This window comes from Rhamphochromis longiceps, linkage group LG10 (assembly GCF_057381845.1).
Source record: "Rhamphochromis longiceps isolate RC_006_pf linkage group LG10, R_longiceps_female_GT1.1, whole genome shotgun sequence".
NCBI lineage: Eukaryota > Metazoa > Chordata > Actinopteri > Cichliformes > Cichlidae > Rhamphochromis > Rhamphochromis longiceps.
The window spans coordinates 23,408,934-23,421,357 of record NC_140566.1 but is presented as its reverse complement, the minus strand read 5'-3'; the positions used below and the strand labels follow the sequence as shown (position 1 = coordinate 23,421,357).

The following is a 12,424-nucleotide window of genomic DNA, read 5'->3' as shown; positions in this document are numbered from 1 at the left end:
CTATGTGAGAATAAACAGTGGCGGTGTGCAGGCTAGGTGATATATTCACACTGACTACTTTGTCCCCGTCTTCTTCTAATGGATTTTTCTCTCCCTAATTCATCATCTGCAGTGCATCTAAAGGTTAAAACCATCACTTTGAAGTCAAGTAATCACGAGGCACAAGACCGTGTCAAGAATGTGCAGAAAAAAAAGAGTGATAACCAAAAACTGAGGAATCTGACCTACTTTTCTCTCACCTGTTCCATCAGCATTGAACTGCTTCTTTTTCTTTGCTTCTATTAACCACAAGATGGCAGAATGGGTTAACCTTAGAGGTGCTTCAGTCTGCAAAAAATCAAGTCTGCTGTTCATGTCCACAGAGCTGACACAGGCATATTTAGAGCATGCACCATTATACTGCATTCTCATTAAACCGGCATTCTCAGTTTTTTATTGGCACAGTATCAGAACAGTGAAAGTAGTATCAAATGCACATTTACACGCTAGCATTTATTGGGTGTTTGTGTGTTTGAGTGTGATCAGCTGGTGAATATCAACTTCAATATTTCCATTCCTGAAACAAATATGCGGCTAATTAGCTTCTTAATGTTGTAGATTGTACACCAGCCTTGCCTGCCAGTGAGATTGTGTGCAGACAGTGTTGTTTGTCAGAGCTTTGACACCAAAAATTGGTGTGAGTGAACCAAAAAACTACAAGCTGCAGATTAAAAAGCTAAAGTCTGATAATTCTCCTTGGGTTCATCTCAGTTCATATTGCATGAATTCATTTTATGGGGCTTTAAAAGGCTAACTGACACTCAGTCATCATATGCTTTTATCTTTGACATGCTGCTGATTAGGTGCCATTAATCTACAAGTATTCTGCCAAAAATTAAATCCCCAATAATGTGTCTGATGCTTGAGGCAGGTTTGTAACAGTGCTTTCTTTTTCTCTAGATAATTCCACCTAAATTCTTGAGTTCCTGGCAGTCTTGGGCTTGTCATCAAAATGCATTTGTTCCAGTTGTCTTATTAAGTGCTATGTTCTCCATTTCAGATACAATTTCTTCCCCTTCAGTTTTTTGTGGTCTATTTTTTCTTGGCGTTATCAGAGAATTATTAAGACCAAATGCTGATCCTAAAGAAAAATCTGTTTCCTGCATCACCTCGTTGTGTGGTGGTTAATTCTGGTTCTTAAACTAGCCTCCTGGATTTTTAAAATTTATACATAAACAACAGGTGACTTCCTGTACATTGCATGTCTGCGTACACCAGACTGTGACAGATGGGGTAATGAGCAAGCGACCAGATGCAGTGCTCTACTCTGACAGAGGAAGTGACACTTCTAAATATGAGCTGTTTTCGCACAATAACCACATGCACTTAGTGTGCATGTATCAGTGACATGAAGTGAGATCTCAGGACAGGAATCAGTGGCGGAAATGCATTAGGCCTCTTCAAGCTTTACCGGATCTGCCGGTAGATCAGTATCAAGCTGATATCAAATAAATACAGAGCAAGTATTGCCAAAGCCAATAGCCTATGTAGGGGAGAACAGTGAGTCATGGTAAGATAAATCACTATTAATTTGAACAATTTTGAACACAAAGATAAATCACTTTCGTTTTTACTTGCCACAGTTATTAGCTAATGCAACAAATCACGCCTTTCCATCAAATATCGATACTATCGATCTATCAGCCCACCCGTAGTGCTCACAGCTAGATCAGATCACTTTAAAACGGATGTTCCCTCTTATCAAAGAGAGTCATAGAGTGTAAAAAACATATCTAAAACTACCAGTTTAGAGCCATCTGGAACCATATTTATTACAGCCTATTATATATATATTTTGATGATATGGCGTATTTTTACATTATATTATAAAACATCACAGCTATTTTAATGTGATGCAAACAACTATGGACCAGATTTTCAGAAAAGGCAAACTAGTGCGCTCAGGTGTGGTTGGTTTTATGCGATAAATACAAAAGTCGCAGCCAGTTTTTCCCAGTATCCAGTGCAAAAAATAAGGTATGCTCTTTCACTGCGAAATTAACATTAAATTGGCGTGTCGCAAACGACAGTAACTCAGTTTGCATACTCCTCCCAGAAATACATATACGACAGGGTGAGTCGCAAGGGTTTCCGAGTTCCCACCTCTTACACGTAATGCCCCCTCTCTGTTTATGCAGCCTCTTACCAGTAGAGGGCGCCAGAGGTGATGAGCCTTGGTGGGTACCTCTCCTCTCTACAGAAATTCCCCGCTCTGGTTGAAATGACATCACCGTCTCCTCCCACCAACCAGACTCCGGAGCCGCTGCATACACAGATCGTTTATTCACAAAAAGATGGTTCACTCGATCTTTGACAGGTTTTGACCTGTGGGACGCTTTTAAGCCGAAACATGTTCCGGTCATTGAAATAAAATGAATGAAAAGTATTTCATACATGTGACCCAGTTATTAGTCTTTCATCCCAGAGCGAGCCTACTTTCTGGGAAGCTCCAATTGACATTGTTTTTACCCCACGGGTTAAAGTTCACACCATTCAATAGAAACTTTGAAAATTTAGACAATTAAGCAATTTCGACTCAAAATGTAAACCGTTCTCTTCTTCAAATGTAAAGATATGTCTTCCAATCTTTCAGAAATCCTCATTTTATACAATAGTAACCAAATATTTTTGGCGTTTGAGCTTTTGGAAAAACCAAGAAATTAATAAAGAAAGTAATAAGCTCATCATTTCGGTTTAAAGGTAACTGTTGTGTACCTGATACTCCCTTTATTTTCCTCCATGTACACTGTAGTGGGAAGTGCATAGTATGCTGATTGCCCTAGCTTGTGAAGCACTGTGAGTGACATCATCTCCAGAAAAACAGCCTTTTAATGGGATTACTGATTAGATGACTTGCATTAGCTTTTCATAAATATGATGAATCTAGTGGTAATCAAACACAGCGAATATAACTGCATAGAAACAAACCAAAAGCAGACAACCACTTTGTTGCTTAATTTCATACTTTAATGACATAAACTATTGGCATATAATTTTACATTGCACTAATTATTAACCACACCTGAGATTTGTAAACTAGTGGCACAGGTATGTAGGATGGCAAAGCTGGGGTAGTGGTTGGTGATGTTCAGAAGTGGTCCAGTGGACCGGGATAAAATGCAGTACATACATTTACAGGTCTTAGGAGATCAGATGTGTGTTGACTTTGGTGAGCTATTAACTTTTCTTCCAGTGATTTACTTTCTTTGTTTTTCTGTTTAGAGTGTAACATGCTGACATTGGTTGAAGTATCAAAGGTAGAATGTTGACTTAATAAAATTAAGCCTACCTGCTAAGTATTAATTACTAATTAATTATGAAGGAAGTAGTAATGTGCGAATATTTTCACTGTTTATATGCTGGGTGCTGCTCTTTCCATCTAATTCTAAGAGTTCACTTTTCCAATGCAGTTTCAGGAAACTTGGTCAGAGTGGACCCTCCTTCTTTTATCCCACCCATCTTTGCTCTGGAGAAGCTCACCGCTCGATCCGCCCCTAAATGGTCGAAACTGCCCTCCACGTCGTGCCTTGCCATCTCATTGGTCTAGACAGACGTCAATCAGTGGATTATCCTTGTCGGGGTAGGTTGATTACGGTCTGCGGCGCTGAGCTGAGCGGTGCTGGGAGAAAACAGTGCATTTAAAACCGCCCAGGGAAGACACCGCATTTACGAGCGGAGTTTTGTTTTTTTGCTGCCTCCCTCCTCCTCGGCCCCGTTTCAGTCTGTCCGGTCCAGAATGAGTCGTTCGAGAGGAATGCAGCACCGGCTTACCTGAGCAAGTGGACACCTTTTCTTTGAAATCCATTTCCAGACACTTATTCAGCTCTGTCTCTCTCCCCCCCCTTTTGAAATTTAATTTTAATTGGATGTCTTGTTGTGTTACTGCTGCTGCCTTGTGTGTCTGCCTGAGTGTTTTCCTTTGCAAAGAAAAACGAGGTTATGTAGGTAGGGATTTCTCTCGGATCCATCTCCGCCCTGTTGTTTTCATGTTGTAATTGGATTTTCTATCATTTACAACAGCAAAAGCAGCACCAGAACAACAGGTTTTCTCCCTCCATCATCATCATCTCGTTCCTCTTTCCTCCTGCTGTCCCAATCGTTTATTCTTTTGCCGGGTGGTGGTGGTGCAGAAGATGGGATTACCTGCCCTGGAATTCAGCGACTGCTACCTGGACAGTCCACAGTTCAGGGAGAGACTCAAGTCTCACGAACTAGAGCTGGACAAAACCAACAAGTTCATCAAAGAGCTGATTAAAGACAGCAAGGCTCTGATCCAGGCTTTGAAAAGTAAGTGGAGGTTGGAAGGGGCGTGAGTGTGTGAGACTGATAAAATGTGTGCGAGGAGGTTGCAGTTGACAGTTATATGTGATGTCCCTAATTATTGAAATAAAGGGGAAAACAGCCAAATCTGGTTCATGTGGGCTTGATAGAATCACAAGGATTGAGAGGTGAGAAGCCCCCAGGTGTGAAAGTCTCAGTTTCATTGGATTCATGTGAAAGGCTTACACTCTGCTTTGTGTGTGTGTGTGTGTGTGTGTGTGTTTCTGATAAGGCATGCTGAGAGGCTAGGCGGGTGAATTTGACTGATCACAGTGCATAGTGTCCTCTCATGTTGTCAGCACATTTGTTCCCATTAGCTACATTGTGAGGTGTTTACAGTGAGCGAGGGGGTGTGCACTGTGTTTCATCTACATTGATATCTGCTGCTGTTCATCTGATGGGATTTGAGGCTGTGATATGCTACAAACGTTGGCCTTTAATCTAAAAACAAAAGCCTTTATTTTACATTAAAATTTTTATTGTAGAAAGGCATAAAAATCAGAGTGGGATTGAACGGAATATGACTTTTAGGTGTGGTGGTAAAATATTTCTGTTTCTCTATAGGTCAAACTTAGATCAGCATTACAGGCCAAGTGTGTTTATGCATGCACGGAAATGGGCTCAGTGGTTCTCACACATATTTACAAAAGAAATGATGAGGAATAAGCAAACATTAATGCATGACGTGAACGACAAAGAAGGTTGGAAAATGCATGCTAGTGTATACATTTAATGGCAAGGTTTATCTAATGTGTATTCTTCAAAAGCAAGAAGATATGAATTTGAATAATAGCAAATGTCCAACATTCAAATGTTAATCTTATCATCCTAATCAGGGCAGCTCCTATCACATAACACTGGGTGAACCATGACTACTAACCTTAAACAAAACATTAATGTGTAACTTTTATGCATAACTTTACTTCAGTGAACCACGGTTCAGCTAAGGCTAAGCATAATCCCACCTCCCTAGTAAAAGATTAAACTAATAGTTTTTTCCATGCAAAAATATGAAATCCAAGGCTTTCACTTTTGGTAGGGAGTCACGAGCACCTCAGAGGCTGTGACAGCACTTCCTGCTTCGGTAGTGTAAAGTTCATTCTTGTGCCTACACAGTTTTCATCAGCATGTGCAAAGATAAACAAGTGCCATTAAAGACTTGCTGTGTCTTTAATAGTCCTGTCAGTACTATTCAAGTCTAACTTTTTATTGCGCCTTTTAAGTCTGCATTGATGTAAAGTTCATGACGGGCAGGGCTCAAAATGACGTGCAGTAAGGAGGGAAGATTTGGTGGTCAGTATTACTGTGGTATGTTCTAGAGGCTGGTCCAAATGTCTGCACTGACCAGCATGAAATCTTATTCTGGCATAAACTTTAACAAATGAACACATTCAGAATTTGTGATGTCATGGTTCAACTATACTAAAATTCACAGTTAGCAGCTGTTTTTACTCAGTGTAGTTTGCTTGCATACAGTCTTGAGCCACCCCAGATTTCTTTATATCTTCCTAAGAAAATGGGAAATGGGTGCAGAGATTTCATTGAAACATGTGCAAAGATACATGGAAATCCAGTGTCCAAGGCAAAAACAGAGTTTTTACAATTGTAATGAGCATGACGGTCGATGTCAGGTAAGATCAACTTTAATTCTTTAACACAGCCGGAACTCTCTTAGGTAACATTTCATGTTACCTCAGTCATCTTCATGAATAGTTCTCCAAGCATCTTGAAAGACATTCAAAGCTCGTCTGTGGACGTTGGCTGAATTTTGCTCTCTTCACTGTTGAGATGATCCCACACTGAGGTGAGGGCTCTGGGGAAACCAATCTATGATTGATAGGAAAATAAATCAAAGACCACTGGTTCGTAAGACACGATTTTCAGATGCTGCTCATCTGCTATAGATGTGTATATATTTAGACCTGCCGCTTCTTCTTTTGTCCTCCGCTTGTTTCCTCAATTCTTTTTAAGGACACATTAAACAACGTGCTGTGTTATGCCAGTTTCCCAGTAGCTCTTTGGGAATCCCCTTGTTGGTGCAAAAGCACTGTTTAATGCATGTTCTCTGTAATGGACATTTGTTTTTAGTCTATATCTTTTGACTTATTTCAGGTACCCTATTACGTCCTGATGTACTACGTAGAGGACCTCCTGGGCTTTCCAGTGATATCTCCTGTATTTGGGTTACCTCTTTTAGATCCAAAGAAAAAAACGTTTAATGGGAAGATTCTTTTTTCCTCGGTTCTCAGGAGGATACAGTGCTAAAATTCTTCTGTAATACTACTACTACTACTAATGATGATAATAATAATAATAAAGATAATAATTTATCAACAAAATCATGTTCAAAGTGATCGTGGGCGATCGTGGCTCAAAGAGTTGGCAGTTCGTCTTGTAACCGGAAGGTTGCCGGTTCGAGCCCCGGCTCGGACAGTCTCTGTCGTTGTGTCCTTGGGCAAGACACTTCACCTGCTGCCTACTGGTGATGGCCAGAGGGGCCGATGGCGCGATTATGGCAGCCTCGCTTCTGTCAGTCTGCCCCAGGGCAGCTGTGGCTACAACTGTAGCTTGCCTCCACCAGTGTGTGAATGGGAGAGTGAATGAATAGTGGAATTGTACAGCGCTTTGAGGGCCCCGAAAAGCGCTATATAAAATGCAATCCATTATTAATAAAGTGCTTTGAAATAAGTCACATTGCTTTTGTGTGAAAACGGCGTTAGAGCAAAGTAAGATCAAGACCTTGAAGCATTACAGAGAAAAGCCAGTGTTCTCTGCTGCTGTTATGCATGACAACAATGTGGAGACAGCCAGGACTGTTTGAGGTGTGGGGAAAGAAAAGAAAGAAAAGTAATGAGCAACAACAAACAATAAACACAGAGTAGCTTGGTTACCTGGAGCCAGAGATCCCTGCAGATAGATGGAAGGAAAGGGACAGCGGGAAGGAAAAAGCATGAACTACAAGAGAGAGAAGTAGAGCAGGGCGATATGGCCAAAAATATTTATCACGATATATATTTGAAAATTTGCGATAACGATATAACTGACGATATAATTGATGCGAGACAAAATACAACTCCACAACATTACTAGCGCAAAAAGACAACCTTCCATTTATTTTCACTTAAACAAGAAGCTGGTTTTTATGTACATTAAAGCTTTATAAAAATGTAACAGTGCAAATGCAAATTCCTTGCTGAAAGTTTAACCAAAAGGCATTTCCAGTAGAAATGGGCTGACATATCCTGAGCATAACCATGTATAATATCCACTGAAGTTAAAAAGAGGTGCTTTGCAACATTAAACTGCAGTGTGCAGTATGCATTTTTCGGACCATAAGGTGCACAGGATTATAAGGCACATTAAGCGAAACAAAGCAGTCAGATAAATCAAACTTGATTAAACTCATTCTTCTTGCTTCCTCCACTTCTGTACCATTGATTCATTAACGTTGAATTCTCTGGCAGCTGCTCTATTCCCATGTTGTTGCAGTATATTAATGACTAACCTTGTATTGTGGATGGATTATCTCAGTTGTTCTCCTGACTGAAGTTTGGTCCGTTTACAGCATCCTGCCATGCGATTGCATTTGTCTCTAACCATGAAGAACCTTCACGTTAACTTTTATAAGTGGAAAAGTGTTAGTGTTCGTCCTCCAGCTTCACTGTTTATGTTATGTTAACATAGCTGTGTCTACAAATGGCAATAAGAATTAGTTCTCAAAAGTTTCTCCGTTTCTGTTTTGTCTAATGAACTGATAAAAGTCGTCGTTTGGAGGTCAAACCTTTACCAATGTTGCTGCTGCAGCGGTATAATGACAAAGTTAACTGTAATTTCATTTGAATTTGATTGTGTGATGGGAAATTAAACTGTTGAGCATTAACAATTTTCATAATACAGGCAGTATTTGACCATGATTCTGGTTTCTAGAAATGATAGAATGTCATGCAAGAATGAATGAAACTATGACTGGCACTCCAGAACTGGATAATACCACAGAGATGAGTTAAGTACTTTGAAAGTGACTCCAAAATTTGGTTTAACCATATGTGAAATCATCTCTTTGGCTAAAGCTTAGTAGATTATTGTATTCAACAACATATTCAGTGGTGTGCCGATGCTAAGATGACCAGTAGTAATGTGTTTAACAAAATCTGTTATGATGGTACTGGAAAAAGTCTTCCAAATTCCTCTGGGGAATGAACCCCAGTTATTGAATTACGAGTTAAGAGGAACTCAGGCATGCTATGGCTGCTTTTGTGCATGACCAAATTGGAAGTTGTGTCACTTGGAGACTGAAACAGAGGTCTGTTTCCTCCTGGGAGATGTTGCTGAAGAACTGTTGATGCAGCAGGAAGATGGCATGTTTGTCCAACGTGTCTTCCATGGGGAAGATCCTCATTGCTCATTAAAGAGAGGGCCAGAGTGCACAAACAGTATATCCATTGCCCGTTTGTTGTCGTGAGCCGAGTTGAACCAGTCTCTGAAGTTGGTCATTGATAAATTGTCAAAAATTCTTGGCTACAACTTAACACCACAAAAGACATCATGATGGACCTTCTTGCTCTGTTAGGTAAATTGTTTGGATTACTTGGCCTCGCTGTTGCAGTACAGAGTGATCCTTGCAGTCAGCAAACCACAAACAGGGATGAAGCTTGAACATGCTTGTTCAAAGTAGTTTATTATTTACACTGTTCAGATAGGACAGAACCTGCAAAGGGCAGATGTTCCACTCTGCTAAATATACCTTTTTTAACAGCAAACTAGCCCAATTCTCTTTCACGACAAAGCGCTGGTCAGCTGATGTGTGGCTACGAAGACAATTCTGCTTTTGTCCAATGTGGGATCCAGAAATCAGACGGCGTGACCTGATTCACTAAGGCCGGGATGAGAGAGGGAGATGTTGTTGCGTGTTCTGTGCCATTGTAGCAGGGTGCTGGCAAATAAAGAGCAAGTCAGCAAATTTTTTGAGTTAATCTTTGTATACCTGCGCTGTGCTGCGTCATGTGCTTTTGAATCCGTTGCAACAGGTCTGTAATATCTAACAGCATGTCAGAGTCCTCTTTGCAGTTACATAAGTAACTGTCTGCGCACACGCACCTCCACCTCCTCGGCTTTTCTGTAAACAGTGAGGGGGATGTGTGACTGTCCCGGGAAGCCCCTAAGGTTTAGCTGGTTACAGTTTGCTGCTGTTTGCCTGGGGTAGCCTGACAGCTTTCACTTGTGTTTTTATTATGACAGTTTTAACCTTGGGCTTACTGTAAAATATGCCTGTTCCTGTCACTTTTTTATTTTCAGTTGAGTAGAGTTCGTCATGTGATGAGACTGGTGAGTTAAACATGTGGGTCCTCTGACCCACATGTTTAACTCACCAGTCTATGTAATGTTTTTGTCAAGGTTCTGTTTCTTTTAACTTTGACAGCAGTTACAGTGAAGCAAAACTGTTTTGCCTGCTATATCCTGAAATCCCCTTTCTGCACAGTCCATTTGTACGCCACCATGCCCACGATATCCACCATGTCAAAAGGTCAATCTGACTGGCACGTTGTGAGGCCTGTAGAAAGGACTTTCTGACTTCTTGCAAACTAAAAGTGTGCTTATGACCATATCTCACTTTTGGCCAGACACAATGTTGGTGATGCTATTTTGGGTGACCAAACAGAAACTGTGGCGGTTTTATATACCTTCCTCTGCTCCAGATATACTCATGTTTAGACTTTATACCTTCTTTTCCAGCAGCATTCATATTGGAAGCCTTGTCAAGCATTTCCTGTAAGAACTGGCTTAATTCCCCCAAACATATAAACGTAGTGGGGGGATTTTACTGTATTTTCTTTTTTGCCCTAGTCAATAAACTTCCACATTAATAAAGTAGAGGTAGAGCAGAACAAAACAGCAAAGCTTAACACTGGACTGGAATGACAATGTCTTTATTTTTTCTGCATTTATTTTTTTATTATTCTTCCCAAATTGTTTTTCATTTTTACAGTCTCCAGATTTGATATGTAATTGCTCATCACATAGTCATCATATTATTTACCAAAAAACGAATGTTGCTTGCAGAGGTGCCATCGCCACTGTTGCAAATTAACAGCAGCTTCATCCTGTTTGAGGGTAACAGACTGGCTTGTGTAGCAATTACAGATGTAGACACATTCAGACCAAAGCCTGTACACATGCAAACGCACACAAACTGTGTTTTAGTATAGACTCTGACAGCCACAAACCCTCACTTGAATAAGTAGTTTTGAAGCGTGCACAAACGTGGGACGTGAGATGAACATGCGCATGAGCAGATGCCCATGTGTGCGCACACGCAGATGTTGATGCGATTGCGTGTGTTAGCCAGATGTCATTTTAGGGTCGACCTAGCTTGTTATTACTGAGGCTGTAGAAATGTTTGGCTCTCTGCTCCACCTCTAACATGACACGGCTCAATCAGCCAAGAAAATCGTAATTACCAGCTAAGCGTTCACTGGAGCTCCAAAGGAAACGAGGCAGCATGCTCAGACGCTTGCATGACAGCAACATGTGATTTTTGCAATGTTTTCAGCTAAAAGTGTGTCTCAAGATTCAGAGTTGTGACTTCTATTATCTGTTGTGATACTTGATCATTTTTTGTTTCACATCTTAAATGTGTAAATATAACTCAGTGATTTAGTTCTGGTATTAACACTATTGATTGAAAACATACTATGCAAGTGTTTTGATTTGTAATAGCCTTATCTTGGTTCTTGTGATAAGCTAAAAGGTCTAGTTGTTTTTGGAACCTGTCTAAGACACATAATGAGAAAACTGCTGTAATTATTGTAACCAGTTAAAGACAAAGGACCTGTATTGAACCTAACATGACCACCCCAACAATTCACCATTGCTTTTACCCAATACTGTTTCACAGTTATAACTGCTGTTTATGTTTCAGTTATTTAAACAATGCTTCAGCCTGTAATTATATTCCAGTTTGGAGTCTCGGAGCTCAATTGTGACAATTTTTAAACAATCTGGCCATAGTCTTTGTAGATTAGCCACTAATGTGTGTTTTGGTTTGATTTATTTATTTTTTTTGGCCCAAGCCCCACAGGTTGTTTTTCTTTCCAGGTACTATCCCAACTTTCTCTCTGTGTTAGACCTCAGTCACATAATCCTGGGGATCAGTCAACGACTCCCTGTCCACCAATGGTCACAAGTGAAATGTGTCGAGTGAGTGAGGGCTCTCGCTGGGTGAACCTGGGTGTAAGGGTGCTACACCAAAAACCTCCTGATGATTGATTTTGTTGGTAGCAGATTGTTTTAGTGGATGTCACAGATTCATCAGCAAACAATTTACTTGCCAAGCAGTACTGAAACTTGGAAAAAGTGTGCTGCTAGCCAGAAATGGAGAGTGTGTCTTCAAAATCTAACTTCTACCTTATTACAGCCACTAACACACTTGAAAAGATGAGGCTTTTACTTTGGAAGAAAATAGTCTCGGTTTCTGGTTTTCACACTTCCTACATCCACTCTACAAGCACTTGGTGACTGCTTGTAGATGAATTGCATGAATTTGTATTGTGCCCAATGCAAACTACAGGCGATCACAGCAGTCTGCTAGTGACATCACCATATACCTCTTTTTGTGAACACTTTTCTCTACAGACCAGTGATCACCAGGAGGTCAACGACTGGTCTCTAGACCTGTGTGACTGAGGCCTTCACTTGGATATGTTCTAGCCTCCCCTTGAACCCTATACTGGTTCCAGTGGTAAATGGACTGAGTCTTATATAGTACTTTTTTACTTGAGCACTCAAAACGTTTTATACAACATGCCTTATTCACCCATTCACACATCAGAGAGTTACTTGTGGTATCTTGCCGAAGGATGAAGCATGAAGAATGGAGCAGCCAATCAGCCACTGAACCACCAACCTTGCATTCAGTAGATGACCTACTCTACCTACTGATCGATAGCCATCCTGTAAGGCCACACATTATGTATGTGGTTACTGTATATAATAAGACAAATTATAACACCCACAGTTTTTTGTGAATTGAGTAGAAAGCAGCTTGCTGATGTATTATAACAGCAAG

At 40.5% G+C, this 12,424-nt stretch overlaps 1 protein-coding gene across 3 annotated transcripts in view; it reads left to right on the top strand.

The window, feature by feature from the left end:
- The first annotated feature begins 3,602 nt into the window (after window positions 1–3,602).
- The window catches only part of LOC146660947 (rho GTPase-activating protein 26-like), a 93,125-nt gene continuing 84,303 nt past the window's right edge, over window positions 3,603–12,424 (top strand). Inside the window, exons 1-2 of one of the 3 annotated variants that reach the window (XM_085421019.1) lie at window positions 3,603–3,984; window positions 4,060–4,326. In XM_085421019.1, the coding sequence (XP_085277145.1) occupies window positions 3,906–3,984; window positions 4,060–4,326 (346 nt within the window). In that variant the 5' untranslated portion in view covers window positions 3,603–3,905. The remainder of the gene's footprint in view (window positions 3,985–4,059; window positions 4,327–12,424) is intronic. The other 2 variants (XM_085421021.1, XM_085421020.1) reach the window with 2 other exon arrangements.